The sequence below is a fragment of the Python bivittatus genome, unplaced genomic scaffold, assembly GCF_059951505.1.
Source record: "Python bivittatus isolate LINGU-HERP-01145 unplaced genomic scaffold, Pbiv_v1 ctg000020_np1212, whole genome shotgun sequence".
NCBI classification, from domain to species: domain Eukaryota; kingdom Metazoa; phylum Chordata; class Lepidosauria; order Squamata; family Pythonidae; genus Python; species Python bivittatus.
Window position 1 is genome coordinate 269,421 of NW_028277030.1, and position 15,970 is coordinate 285,390.

At 36.1% G+C, this 15,970-nt stretch overlaps 1 protein-coding gene across 2 annotated transcripts in view; it reads right to left on the reverse strand.

Annotated features, from left to right (window-relative positions):
* Window positions 1-15,970, reverse strand: part of TRPM8 (transient receptor potential cation channel subfamily M member 8) — an 87,303-nt gene that overhangs the window by 42,286 nt on the left and 29,047 nt on the right. For both annotated transcript variants that reach the window (XM_088132837.1, XM_088132834.1), the window contains exons 8-13: window positions 15,091-15,288; window positions 11,093-11,195; window positions 8,931-9,049; window positions 4,168-4,458; window positions 3,887-3,982; window positions 2,640-2,769 (exon numbers count right to left, since the gene is read on the reverse strand). In XM_088132837.1, the coding sequence (XP_087988963.1) occupies window positions 2,640-2,769; window positions 3,887-3,982; window positions 4,168-4,458; window positions 8,931-9,049; window positions 11,093-11,195; window positions 15,091-15,288 (937 nt within the window). The remainder of the gene's footprint in view (window positions 1-2,639; window positions 2,770-3,886; window positions 3,983-4,167; window positions 4,459-8,930; window positions 9,050-11,092; window positions 11,196-15,090; window positions 15,289-15,970) is intronic.

Consider the following 15,970-nt stretch of genomic DNA (forward strand, 5'->3'; position numbering starts at 1 on the left):
TCTCCGTCTGCGGTGATCTTGGAGCCCAAATAAATGAAGTCTGTTACTGCTTCCATGTCTACCCCTTCTATTTGCCAGGAATTGATGGGTCCGGATGCCATGATCTTTGTTTTTTTAATGTTGAGTTTCAAGCCAGCTTTTGCACTCTCCTCTTTCACCCTCATCAAGAGGCTCTTGAGTTCTTCTTCACTTTCTGCCATTAGGGTGGTATCGTTTGCATATCTGAGGTTACTGATGTTTCTTCCTGCAATCTTAATTCCGGCTTGTGATTCTTCCAGCCTGGCATTTCTCATGATGTACTCTGCATATAGGTTAAATAAGCAGGGTGACAGTATACAGCCTTGTCGTACTCCTTTCCCTATTTTGATCCAATTGGTTGTTCCGTGACCGGTTCTAACTGTTGCTTCTTGGCCCGCATACAGATTTCTCAGGAGACAGGTAAGGTGGTCTGGTACCAATTTCTCTTTAAGAATTTGCCACAGTTTGTTGTGATCCACACAATCAAAGGCTTTTGCATAGTCAATGAAGCAGAAGTAGATGTTTTTCTGGAACTCTCGTGCTTTCTCCATGATCCAGCGAATGTTGGCAATTTGATCTCTAGTTCCTCTGCCTGTATAAGAGTCTGTATAGAATCCTTATATAGGGAACAGTATAGTAGCATATGGCTTAGAATTTCTATTGAGTCATCACTACACAGACATAACTGAAGGTGCATAGGAGTATCCTTAAAATGTCCAAAAAGAACTGCTGAGGGCAAACTATCCAACCTGGCTATGGTGAAGGCCTTACAAAATTTCAAAATTGTAATGGATGATAAATAAGAGGCTGGAACTTTTGGAAGAAAATGATAAATACTGAGGTGTAACACCTTATTTAAATTTGTTTGGAGATCTATACTCCAAATTTGTTGTTTAAAGGCAGTTTTAGCATTATCAAAACCTAATGAGCACAGACTTTCCATAGAGAAGCCCAGCAATTGAATTTTTTCTAGGGCTTTTTTAAGCCATTATGATTTAAAACAATCTCTAAATACTCATGGAACCAAACCTATAGGAAGTAGAATTAACTTTAGCCAGAAGGTAAGAAGGAGAAACCACAATCTAGCATCCAATGAAATTATACCTGTTTCTACATGTAAGATAGAATTTTTGATACTTTTTGGAACCATCAACATGGTTCTAATAAATTTATTTTGAATGGTTTCAATAATATTAAGCTTTGCAAAGGAGCCATAAAGAACCTGAGGCTTAGCTTGAAAGACCTTGCAAGCTGCAGGGATATAATGGGCTCCTTTTGAATGGTAAAATCTTACAGTAACTATAGATGCACACTGTGCCACACTTGCCTGGTGAGCATTCCAAGATAAGGAAGCATGGAATTGCACTCCAAGATATTTACAGGTGCGCATCTGTTCAATCTGAGTCCCATTTATTTGCCATGTGTCAATTTTATGACAGTGTCAGGCAAAAACTAAGACTTTGGTTTTCTGATAATTTATTGATAGTTTTTGTTCTGTACAAAATAAAGCTAGTGCCCTAAGTGCTTTTCTCATTCCCATCTGTGAAGTAGACATAATAACTACATCATCAGCATACAGTAGTGCTGGAATCGCACAATCAGCCAAAATGGGTGGATGATTGAAACAGCAAGCACTTTGAATTATTGGATTTAGATATAAATTGAAAAGTAATGGAGTTAATATGCAACCTTGTCTTATACCTCTGTAAGTTGGGACTGTTTAGATAAATGTCCCCAAAGGGTACATCTAATTTTCAAGGAGGTGTTTGAATAAAATGACTGAATAAGCACAAGCAGCCTTTTATCAATAGAGGAATGTCTCAGACTATCCCACAGGTTCTCCCTTGGTATTATATCAAAAGCTGACTTAAAATCAACAAAGGTTGCAACGGGAGAGCCACTAGAGGGTGCAGAATATTTTCTGCCAAATAGCAAAGAACCAAACAATGATCTAATGTTGATTGCTCCTCTCTAAATCCAGCCTGTTCTTCAGCAACGATATTTTCATTTTGTACCCAATCGATTAATTTTAGATATAAAAATCTAGCATAAAGTTTATTTATTGTGTTTAATAAACTAATATACCTACATTTTATAGGGTCAAGTCTATTTCCTTTATTTTTGTATAATGGTACAACACTCCAACAGCCAACAGCTCTTCAACAACTCCATCACTGAAGCTAATATACTATCTGAATTTTCTGCTTTTAGCTTTGAAGAATAGTTTTTAGTCCTGGGAATTATACATGAAGCAATGATACACTTGAGCAAAAACTGTATTTAATATGTCTCACTTTCTCAGCATACTTAAGTGGACTGCACTTAAATATGATGAGCTATCCTTCAGTCTTTCCTCTGAGTCTAGTCTTTCTTCCCTTACTGCAAACTGTAGCTTGCTTGCAGCCTTGTTTCTATGCCAGTTATTAGTTTGGAACCTTTGGAATATGTCCTATTGGTGAATATGTTAAAATCCATATTTAAAAACTTGAGTTAAAAATTGTAATCCACTGTTTTACAAATGTACTAAATTCAAAGATAATTTTAAAATGTAAGCTTGAATCAATTTTTCTCATTTATTTAATCTCTTAATTTATAGCTGAACTTCTTATATTAGACCTTACCCACAGCTCTTGTTTCGTACTCATTTGCCAGCTCTTCTGATTCTCCAGCAGCATTAATATCATTCTTTACCTTAGCCAAGCTTTTCAGGAGCTTGCTGGCCCCTAGTGCTGCCAAGGTACAGCCTCTTGTCTGCAAAGAGAATTGTCAAATCACCATTTGTGACATTCTAATATGGTAATGAAGTTAATATTCCCAAACAGCAATGCAGCTATGTAGTTTAGAAGGATTCTATTCCCTGGAGCCATATTTCAGTAAACTTGTGGTCAAGTAGCCTTGCTTTATCCTGCAAAATCTTCTAAACAAATGAAAGCTTTAACTTGCACAATAAAATGATTGAAAATGATGAGAATTTTTCCTGTGCGTTTTCTAAACAATCTACTGAACATGACCCTCTTGAAATAGATCCTTCCATTCAAAAAAATCCAAGGAATATGAGACTTTCCTGCAGCTGTATTACTAAACTGGTTCAGAAAATGCTTCTGGGGTTTCACCTAAACCAACATTTTAAATTCACCTATTTTTGTTTTATCATTCCTTTTTTAACATCTTCCTTTCAATACAGCCAAGAATTGCATTTGGCCTTTGAAGTATGTGCTGGGAAAAGCCAGGGCAAAAACTAGATTTGATTTAGTTTATGTTTAAATTTATATTTAAACCCCGGAAGCATTTTCTAAACCAGTTTAGTAATACAACTGCAGGAAAGTCTCATATTCCTTGGATTTTTTTGAATGGAAGGATCTATTTCACTTTATATGTTTACTCTGCAATGAAGTTCGCCCCGAGATCTGAAAGGCCCCCACCCTCCTGGTGCTTTGAAGAGCCTTGAAAACATAGCTCTTCGCCCAGGCCTTTGGTGAGGGTGACTGAAGCCCCCTTTAGATTATGTGGGTGGTCTTCCTTTGTTTCCATGTGGTTTTGTCATCCTGCCATCTTTACCCTTCTTTTTGTCTTGTGTTGTTTTTCTTCTTTTCAATGTTTTAAACAATTCATAAACCATTTAGAGTTTCTGGGAGTTGGGCTGCATATAAGTTTAATAAATTATTATTACTATTATTCCCAATAAATTTCATCATTTTCCTTGTAATTTGGCAGCATCCTTTGGAGGGTCTTTGGGGTTTTAATGTCTATGTAGAAGTAATTCCTACTGACTTCAATATTTTTATCTACAGGAATCTAGCCTAGGGGTATATTTTCTATCTGATTGTGAAATCTAATCATTGTTAGTGATGCCAGAAGTATGAAATACCTGCTCCCAAATTACGCTGGATAGTTCCTTTTTGTTTTGAAGGACAGCCCAAATAAAGAGAGCTTGCAAGGGATGCCTCGTAATAAGAGATCCATCCTGAAAGGACATAATTACAACAAAAAATCAAAAATTAACAAAATATAGGAATTCAGTCTTAATGCCTGTTTTGTTTTACATGGAAAAATCTACTCAGAAGTAAGTCCCACTGAGTTCTGTGGATTCAATTTGAGACAGATGGGTATACAATTTCAGTTGAAAAGTTAAACCTGTACTTGACATACCAGCAGCTGTATCTCTATGTCATCTTTGGCATTTTTGTCTTCTTTTTTTATGCCCTTTCTGAAATCCTCTACCATCTTCCACACAAAAGTAAGAAGAGCATCATTGTAGGAGTTCTTAGCAATTTGTAGGTTTTTAAACACCAGATTGCTGAAGTTGTTTGTATAGAGTTCTGTTAAAACTTCATGAGTGAGGAACTTCCTTAGATTTAGCCCATTTTCAAGAAAGAGACGAACAAATTTTGGTCTGTCCTTTACCAGGGCTGTAAACATGACATCCTGAAGATCAGCAGACTGGCAACAAACAAGAAACAACAAAATATTTACCAAATTTGGGGGGGGGGGAGGGAGAGACATCTTGGGAACAGCAGCCTAATTCCAGCTGTGCCAACTGCAACTTATTTTTATGGTACCCTTACTGAGTAGAAAATACCAATTGATAGATCAGGCGTTTTGACAGCTTTATATCACTTATACACATATCAAAGCTTTCATATGGAGTTTCAAAAAATGTTGAAGAGATATTATTGGATAAGGTGGTTGTACAACAGCTTCAAAGAATCTTGGATGAAGTGGATTATCTGGACCCCTTTCAGGTGGGTTTCAGACCTGGACATGGGAAACAGCCTTGGCTGTGCTTTTGGATGATTTCTGGCAGAAACAGGATGGGGCTAGTGCATCTATCCTTGCTCTGCTTGACCTCTTGGCAGCATTCAATACCATCAACCATGATATCCTTCTGGACTGGCTGCGGGGATTGGGGTGGACAGCACTGTATTGTACTGGTTCTCTTCCTTCCTCTGCAGCTGGTTCCAGTCAGTGTTGATCGGGAGCAAGAGGTCCCACCCTTGGCCCCTGTTATGTGGGAGTCCCACGGGGTTCAGTTCTCTCTCCACTCCTGTTTAACATTTACATGAAGCTGCTAGGTGAGGTAATTTATTACCATGGAGTGAGGTACCATCAGTACTCTGATGAAACCCAGCTGTACATCTCCCTGGGAAACTGAGGTTCTGTTTTGGTGTTTGGAGGCTATAGGGGCTGGACGGGGAACAACAGGCTTTGGGTTTTGAGGCCTCTGGGATTTGGGAATTTACCATCTTTGGTGCTGGATGGAGTGGCAGTGCCCCAAACAGACCCTGTGTGCAATCTGGACATCCTTCTGGACTCACAACTCCTGCTCAAGGAGCAGGTGGCAGTTGTGACCAGGAAATCCTTTGTGCAACTTCAGGTTGTGTGTCAGTCGCACCCATACCTGGATCAGGAGGCTCTACTCTCTGCCATTCATGGCCTGGTCACCTCCCAGATGGATTACTGTAATGTGCTCTACATGGGGATGCCCTTGAAGAGCATCCAGATGTTACAGCTGGTGCAAAACATGGTGGTGCAGCTATGTGTGCCCCAAGATCAGTGCATGTTACACCTCTGCTCTGTGAGCTGCATTGGTTGCCAGTTTGCTTCTGGGTTCAATTCAAGGTGCGGGCTATGACCTATAAAGCACTACATGGCATAGGGTCAGGTTATTTGAGGGACTGCCTCTCCCTGGTTATATTTTCCTGTTCCATCAGATCTGGCAGAAGGGGCATGTTGTGGGTCCTATCTACGAAGGAATTCCATCTGATGGGACTCAAGAGGAGAGCCTTTTCACCCGTCATGCCTGCCCTCTGGAATATCATCCCCCCTGAGGTGAGATTGGCCCCAACCTTCTTGGCCTTTAGGAAATCTTTGAAGACATGGCTGTGGCATCAGATCTGGGATGTGGGGAGACTGCAAGATGGCTTCATTGTTTGTAAGCTTTTGTTGGCACTCTTCTGTGTTTTTATGTTTCTGATCTATTGTTTTGTTATTTATATAGTTCTTTTTTTGCTCTTTTTAACTTGTAAGCCGCCCAGAGCCATGCAAATGAGATGGGCAGCTATATAAATTGAAATGAATGAATGAATGAATGAATGAATGAATGAATGAATGAATGAATGAATGAATGATGATGCTGTTCTTATTATGCAGCATCAATATAGTATGTCAAGTTTTCTTTCTCAATTAACCTATGACCTCTCCCATTTTGTTATTCTACCTCTTTTTGGAAGAAAAAGTGACAGTGAACCCATTAATCTGTTTCAGTGCTCATTGTTAAATGTCTTGTCTTGTGGCAAGATCCTAGTTTTGGTATGGTACAGCAGTGCTCAGTGGAGCATCTGATAAATTGACCTAATGCTACAAAGCCTGAATAAATGGAATTCAGTTTCTGTTTCCCCCTCCCCAATTCTTTCCCATGTAAATTCTTTTATACAATCTAGTTATATTCTGTTATAATTACAACAATATAATAAAAAGAAAAAAGAACAATATTCCATCCCTGAGGTCCTGGGTTTAGATAGCAAATTGGAAATTAAAGGTTTCTATCAATGAAGGTACTGATAGAAACCTTTAATTTCCAGTTTTCTGTCTAAACCCAGGACCTCAGGGATGGAATGTTATTCTTTTTTTCTTTTTATTATATTGTAATTCTTAATACATTGTATTGTTTCAATACAATGATAGTTATACAATATTAATTAAAAACTATTGACATTTTACTGTTTAGATAATTTAGAGTGTTGGAAATAAAAAAAAAGAAAGAAATATTCTACCAATACTAATTACAATTTAGGATGTTGGTATTACAAATAAAAAATTATTGATTTTTTTCATCCAAAGCTGAATATAACATTAAAAAAAAGAAAGTGCTGCAGATCCATAAAGTATTTGTTATATAACAACAGTTTTGATCTTGAGCTGATTACTTAATGATGAATCTCCATTGTATAGTTACTTAATAAGTTAACATGTTAATAAAAGGAAAAAACAGATAAAAACCAGATTTAATAAGAATTAAAATACCTTTAAAAAAAAAGATAAAGAAAAAAGAACTATTGGGTTTCTAACTTTCCTCTTTTTGTACATCTGCTAATTTATAATACTGTAGACATTTAAGGGCCTTAAGAAGCCAGACTATAAGTGATTATATTTGTCATGCTGCATGATGTATTGTATGTATGGGAATCATTCTTGTTTAAACTTCTATTGTGTATATATACTGTGAGTTTTCCCACTGCTGCATATTCTCCAAGTTTAAGTTCCCAATGAGATATTGGAATGATATCTTTTTTTTTTCCAGCATTGAGCAAAATTTATTCTCACTACTGTAAGCCTATAATTCATTAAATTATGACATTTCTTGTTGATTTTTTTCCCCTGAGATTATACCTAATAAAAAAAGTTGTGGTTTCATTTCAGATTTAAATTCCAAACTTTTCTGCATTGTCCTTATGTATCTTCTTGTAAAATGTTCCTTCTGTTTCATGGCATTTCCAACATTTACTACTATATGATTTGTCTATGTTAGATATTATTGATGGAGTTGTATAACATCTGTAGAACATTTTGTACCAATTTTCCTTTAAGTTATAAGTTGGTATATGACCCCAGTAACTTTAAGCTATTATAATAGAAGTAATTCAAAAAATTGTTGGAGGTGTAAAAAAGAAATTGGGACTTATCTGCATTTATGGTGGGAATGTGAAAAGTTAAAAAAAATATAGGAAAAGGGCTTTGTTGAGATTAATGAAATATTATCTATTAATTTGCAAATAAATCCAAGAATTGCATTACTGTTAAATTTTGGAAATATGAAATTAGACTGGCAAAAGAAAGAGATGATAATAATTTTTGTTACTGCCTTAAGATTAATAATAGTTAAAAATTGGAAAGTGGATTTTGAATATGAGCCTGAAGATTGGTTTAAAGAAATATGGAATATTGCTATTAATGATAAATTGACATGTGAACTAAAATATAAAAAGAGACTGGCGAAAAGGAATGATTTTGGTGTTATATGGGGTGAATTTCTGGAATATGTTTTTATTAAAGGGAAGGGAGTAAAACCAGATCAATATATATATCATCCTTTTGGAGAAGAGGGCTTATTAAGAATTAGTAATAATAAAAATTTATGATAATAAAAAGTAAAAAGACAAGAAGGGTTATAAGTCCCACGGGTAATGGGTGCACATAGAGGTTAAGTTTATATGTGTCCTATTTTGGTTGTTTGATTGAATTATTTTATGTTTTTGTTATTATTGGTTTTATAATAAAAAAAGAAGAAAAAGTTATAAGTTGATATAAATTTTATAGATTTAGTCCATAATTCTTCCCAGAATATTATTCTTGATTGGGCTAAGCTGAGTCTCCTAAGAGAGGCTGGATTTCAATTATCCTGTACAGTTGATAAAACTGAGTACTCAGAGGAAAAGGGAAGAACAAGGAGGACTCATCTATGAGGCCCAGATGATATCTTTCCAACTATACTCTGTGCAGTGAATTCTGAACACATCCCCAAGACTTCCTATTCAAGGATGTAGTAAGAAACTAGCTATTCTGATTTTTTTTAGGAGTTCTGTGTATGTGATTGTTATCTTCCCTTGTTTTCCTGTATTTCCCCTTTTCCAATAAACTCCTTTTTTATATTAGAGATTTTCCTTTGTTAATTTAATAAAGGAATTTCCCATTAAAACATTCCACACATGCACAAATACAACAGTTACACAGCCACCCCTTTTTTCAGAATTTGTTAGGTTTGTTAAGCTTTATATTTCTTACTTCGAGCAATAATATTCAAAGTGCACCTTTCTAATTTTCTTATGATTGGGGTGTCAGAAAGTTGAGTTTGACTGGGATCAGCCAACTGTAACATCTTTTTAATTTTAGCTTTTTCAAGCCACATTGCCTACCTCCCAACGTCGATCATTGGTAAAAATCTCTTCACTGGCTAGATCCAACTGATTCCATTCCAAAAGCAATTTCAGTTGACCATTCCAGTTATCTTTATCTTGTTCGTTTCTGCTGAAAGCTGTAATTGGAGAAGGAACCCTGGTTAATATTAAAACCACACTCTGGGAAGTACAGTATTCAGTTCTCTTTTTCCAGCTACTCATCTTGTTTGAACTCCCCCTTTTTTTTCTCTAGACCTGTCTATGAAGAAGAATTAATGCTGCTATTAAAACTATGAAAAAGAGAATTTTGACTGTTTAGATGCCAAAAGGTGTTTTGCTCTGAATATATTACTACTTGCGTTTTTTGGTAAATAATACTTCTGTAGCAACCTCTTCAAAACAAAAATTCATAATCTAATCTTATGAATTCTCCAAGAAAAAGATTGTCTTTTAACCTTATGATTCCTCCATAAAGTTGGATCTTAAAGCTGTAATAGGTCCCAAATTGAATACAGCCCTCCACCCACAATATTTTACCCCAGTCCAACCTTTACCAGTGATTGAAGCAGCACACAATCATATTAACTGGGTTAAACATCATCATTTGAGAAAGACAAGAATCCTCAGTAATATTTGTCAGGAAGTGGCTCTTTATTTATTTATTTTTACTATTTATTTAAAACATTTATATAGCTGCCCATCTTGTACCAAGCTCTGGGCGGCTATATAAACTATAAACTCTGGGCAGCTATATATGTACCAAACTCTGGGCACCAGGAGAGTATTGACAAAGCTTCATAGTATCACAAGCCCTCTCTTTAGTCACCAGGTAAGTGACAGTAAGCATGGCTTGGCTACTGCAGCCATCAGTGTTTTGAAGGCAATTTGTTTTGTAATGGAGAAGCTTGGTTTTTCTTCCACTCTTGACTGAATTTAGATGTTCTCATAACTCTGTTGATTGGGCAGAATTAGTGTAACCCTGTTTATGGCTACATTTACCATTACAGGTAGTCCTCGCTTAATGACAGTAATCGGGACTGGAATTTCTGTTGCTAATCCGGTTGTAAAGTGTGATGTCGTGTGACTGTGCCACTTAGCAATGGCAGTTCCCGGGTACCATTATTAGGCGAGGACTATGCGGGTCATTAAGCAAGGACCTCATATGATCATGACTTTCAACTGCCTACTGGCTTCCCCCTTGGCTTTGCTTGTAGGAAGCCAGTAGGGAACATTGCAAATCATGATCACATGACTTGAGGGCACTGCGCTAGCTGAAACTTCGAGGAGCAATCATAACTACCACTCTTTCAGTGCCATCGCAAGTTTGAATGGTCACTGAATGAATGGTTGTTAAATGAGGACCATCTGTATGAGAATTAGTTCACTGGGTCATTTGATCCATTCCTGATTTTCCCACAATATATCAACCACCTCAGTGACTTTCTATGGAAATCAGGGCCTAACAGTGTGAAATTATTCCAAAAAATACAAATGCAATTTTAGGTTGCATCAACAGTGGTAGAATTTCCAAATCATGGAAATTAGTCATTCTACTCTATTCTGCTTTGGTCGGATCCCATATCTAATATTGTGTCCTCTTCTGGTGACCATACTTTAAAAAGAATCTCAGTAAATTGAATTATGTTCAGAAAATCAAAAGATTGGGGTTTTAGGAATGAAACATTAAGAATAAAGAGTGAAGGAATCAGGCATTTCAGTTTTAAGAAAATTGAGAGATAACATAACAACTGAAAGGCTGTCATTCAGAAGAATGCCAAGAGATCTTCTCTATTATAGCAGGCTGGAGATCATGGAATAATGTTTGTAAGCTAAAGGAGGAAGGATTTCAGATGAACATCAGGAAAAACTTTCTAATGTAAGAAACGGCAAGCTGGATGTGTTCAAGCAAGTAACATACAATATTAGGAATATTGTACTTTACACTGGATTCCTGCATTGAATAGGAGATGGGCTCATGGCCTAAATGCCCCATTCAAATTCTATGATTCTATAAGTGAGCTCTGAATTAATTACTTTTAAAAATTTCCACTCATGGTGGTTTGTTAAATACAGTACTGATAATTAAATAAATTATAGCTCTTGAAAGCTATTCAGGGTTTCTGGAAATGTGTAGCATATAAGATGAATCAATGAATAAGAAAACAATAATTACAAAATACCTTTATAAAGAGCATATGAAATGGCATTGCTCACAATTTCATCTCCAGCTTCTTCAATTTTGATCACAGTTAGCAGATGAGGATTTTCAAATATTTCTTTGATCTAAACAAGGTAAATCAAGATTTAATCTATCCCCAAAATCTTTCTAGTCAAGACACCTTTCTTCCACTGAAAAATTTCCTGACACTTAAAAAGAGAAAGTTTTAAGTTCATAGTAAGTAGCTATTACGTTGTATAAACCTTACTATATTAGCCTTATCTGAGTGTATATTTATCACACATTTATCTTGTGCTTTACAAAGAACAGATATAACAGACTTTATCTCCACAGAACTTACAGTTTAAAACTGACATGAGGAAGAAACAGATAACTGTAAGAAATGGAAACATACAGAATACATGTGTTTCAATGGTGTGTACCTTGGCTTAAATACAGTGAAGCTCAGAGTCTAAACTTTTTGGAAAATACAAAAAGATTTATAGAAAGGAAAATGACTGCACATTCCATTTGCAAGGGGAAAATTGCTGTATTTCTTTCTGGGAGAAAGAAAGACCCCTTTGGGCAGTAAGAAAGAGAAACAAAAGTCAAGGAAGGAACATGTAAGGAATAGACAGGACCCAAATGACTCAAAGGTGAGGACAAGTAGCTGATGCAGGACTCAGGAGTGGACAAATCAGAGGAAGGAGGTAAGCAATTTTGCCAAGGAAGTACTGGATGAAGGTTAAATAACAGAAATCCAAAGAGAAAATGACACCATAGTCAAAGCAACATACCATATGTCTACAGCCTTAATATTCCTACTAAAATCTGGAGAAATCAAATCCACAATTTGGAGGGACATCTAAAATTTTCTCCCAGATTTTTATTAAAATAAATTTAATCTCATTATATGAAATTCTGTGAAAAATTAGTTCAAAATAAATTGTCATGGAGTTTTAGATTTTAAAAATCTTCTCCTGATAGATTGTGATTTCAAAAGTAGGCTGCTACTAAAAGTACACTTTCCTCCTTTCTCTTCAAAAAGATGGATTTGAGCATATAAGTGTATAACCTTCTTGATCCTTCCTATAATCTCAACATTTCCAGGAACAGATAAACATTGGAATTAGGCACTAATTACAAGGGTTGAAGATACATATTTTTGTGGAGTATGAATCTAATATCTAGAAAGTATCTATGAAGGAATAGCATATAAACATTCAGAGTAGTAAAAGAAAGTGATAAGCACAAAATGCAAGAGAACATCATGAGTAATACTGGGAAGTGTTTATGACAAACCCTCTAATATGATTATAGTCATAAAGTAATAGATTAAAAAAGTTGTGCTCTGATGAAATAATATACCAATAATGGAGAAAGCCTTTTCTGCAAACTAAATGATTCTTCCATTGGGGTTTAGGGCCATTTTACAAACAGAACATTATCATTTTCCATGCACCCAGTTTTTCCTATCAAAATAACATTAACATGGTATGGATCATTGATTAAAGACCAATATACTTGAACTAGGACTCTTTTTTAGGCTTTTCTATTTGCTATGAATTTGAATTTATGCTGAAACAAATACACAAATCACTCAACCAAATTAGCCACATAAATGTATCATACTTCAGATGAAAAAATACTATTAGAAATGGGGCAGAAAAAAATTGAAACACTTTTGAGTGAACAGAATTTTGCCATCATGTTTTTTTTCCTTGTCTATTCTTCCTTTATTTATTTTGGCTTTGTTTGTACAATACAGTACACTAGATGAAGCTAAAAGGGCAAGGGGTACAGTTCAGCATGTTATAAATAACCAGATATTGCTTTAGCATGTTGTATGAGCCAGGCCATATGCTTTATTTGTTTAGGCATAGCATGTTCTATGGACATAGTAATCATTCTTTGTTAATCCAGTCTTGTGTTTAAAATTTTGTGTGAACCTAGCTTATGTGTACAAATTGTATAGCTAAGTTATACAAGTAGTCCTCGCTTATCAACCACAATGGGAATTGGAAAATAGGTCGTTAAGCGGGGCGATCGTTAACCGAGTCACCATGTGACTGGACCCAATTTTACGACCATTTTTACAATGGTTGTTAAACAAATTACCATTGTTGTTAAGCGAATCACGTGTTCTTTAAATAAGTCATGTGGTCATTAAGCAAATCCAGCTTTCCCAAAGGACTTTTTTGCCAGAATTCACTTAATGACCATGTGATTTGCTTAACAACCACATGATTCACTTAACAAACTCAGTGATTCACTTAACAACCATCATAAAAAAGGTCACAAATCACAATCACATGACCACAGGGGTGGTGCAACAGTATGCAATGGTCATAAGTGTGAGTACAGATCGTAAATCACTTTTTCCGAGGGCATAGTAACTTTGAACCATCATTAAATGAACAGTCATTAAGCAAGGACTACCTGTCATGTCAGCTCTGGTGAAGGCTCTTCCTGATTCTCTCCACCAATTCAGTCCTCAAATAGTTGATTGGGAAAGTGACAGAAGCTGTTAACAAATTCTGAGTGTTTTTGGCATAAACTGAGTGTTACTAATTTTCAGGGAGAAAAAAGCCAAAAGGAAAAAAAAAAAAGCAGACAGCAAAAGGAAAAGACATTCAAAAGGAACAAAAGCAACATCAAGCAAAGCTCAGATACTGAACATCTGTCTAGCACTATACAGTGTACAATACAATTTTGCTGTCAACTAACCAAAGAAAAGAGCTCTGTTTATAAATAAATAAACTACTTTTAATAACTACATTTTACCATGGGATTCTTGGACTTTGCAATACCATAATTGTCTACACCAAGCTTGCACAGGCAAAGCCTAGAGTGAGTTTTAGCAGCAAGCACACTGCCTGGAGAAGCCTGATCATGTTTCTAAAAAAAAAAACTGGAACTCTCCTGCTAGTTGCTTGCAAACCCTCAAGGGGTCACAACCCACATGTTCAGGACTCTTGGATTATCTCATATTTTGGGTTCACAGGATATAAATTAAGTAACCAAACAGCATCTGCGGAACTAATTGTAGGGTTAATGAATCAGGGCTGCAAAAATCTGGACAACAGCACAGCGATACAGAAAACTTCAGCCCCTTCCTGGCATCTAGTACCTCCCCAGATTTGACAGCTCTAATCTGCCTTCTAATAAATGGGTGTTAAATTTTGTGCCAGCCAGCCCCCCACCCCATCATTTGTGAACAGAAAGCTTCCTAATGCAGGCAAAAATGTGCCCTAGCCCAAAAAGGTTATCTACCTTGAAACACACAAATAAATATTTGAGTGAGGAGATGTTCTAAGTGCCATCACTCTCTCTCTCTGTAGCTATATATCTGGGGAAAATTGTAAATAATTAATACAGATTATTACAAATAATTAGCACAGATTCTATAGAATTTCAAAATGGTCTCTTGGTAGTTCATAGTGAAATGCTATAAAAAAGGAACCAGAAAGACAAGTCAGTGGGAAAGCAGTCACATTCTTAGCAATAAACAAGGCATAGCAGTTGAAAATATCACACTGTTTCTCAAAGCATGCTCATATTGTCCTAAGAAATATCATTCTTTGTGGCTTCAATTAATTCTGCTTTAGTTTTTGCTTCAATTCATCATGATATAGCTAAAGAAAAAAATCTGTTTCTAGTTTTACAAGTCTTTCCATTTGAGATGTTCTTTTAAAATATATTTAATGTATTTTTATCATTTAACTCGTTTTATAATTTTATTGTTATTTTGTATACTTTGTAAATTGTCTTAAGAATTCTTTTAAAGTGAAGAGCAGGATATAAACTGCATTATAAATTTTATTATTAATAAATTAATAAATTAGGAAAATATTAAAACTAGCTATTGCATCTAAGCCCTGAACTATCTGAAGCAGAATACATTTTCCCCTTTTCTCTTAGGTCAGCATTCATCAAGCTCTACAACACAGTCCAGCAAATTAATTATATGTACAACCAGTAAATCTCCCAGTTACATAAAGAAAGAATTTATACACTTACACATTTGATCCAACTCTCAATTTCCTCTTCACCGAGTCTAGAAAGTGTGCGAGGCAAGTATCTGAGCAATCTCTCTTTAACAGATGAGGAAGTCAAGGTGCCTTCAGCCTCTGTCAAGCTTGCAATCACATCTGCTATCTGACCAGAACCTTCCACCACAACACAGGGAATTTTGTTCTTGATGGCAGTGTTAATCGCCTATGGAAGAGACTACTGACAATTAAAGTTCACAGAACAGTTTTCCAGCTCTATGTATGGGATATACGTGAGTCCAGCTGTGCATACAGCTGCTTCCAGTAGTCATAGTGCTTTTGTATGTACAAAATAACACACGCACAACCATCAATCCTGGCAATCCTCATTCATGACACCCCCATCACTCCAGCCAGTCATGTGGCATTATGCCAGAACAGCTAGGGGTACATGATGTGGATGACAGACTCGCCGTTGCAGGGCCTAGTTAACTGATTTGAAAAACACCACATGTTCAGCTGAAAGTGTCATGCAGAACAGTTATTGTAATCTAATTTTCATTGTCTACAAGTAGCCCTCTTTTTAAAAAGTACTGCTTTCTATTAAAGTAGATCTACTGTACCAGAACAGAAGCCACACTTACTGCTCTTCTGAAAGGCTTTCCTGGTTTGTGTACTTCCAGTTTACACTATAGTGGTTAGACAAACTGTCATCTAGAAGCACATTCGATAGGACATGGCTAAACCTATTAGGTCTGCTTTAAGTGAAAACTGTTCTAGTCTTCATCACAGGGCCTAAGCACACTGAGCAATCACAACATTTCTTAAAGGCTTCTTAACTTGTTTGGGTTATCTAGCCCGTTTAGATCGGTTGTTAAAATTACGTTTGGAAAAACAGGAATGGAAGA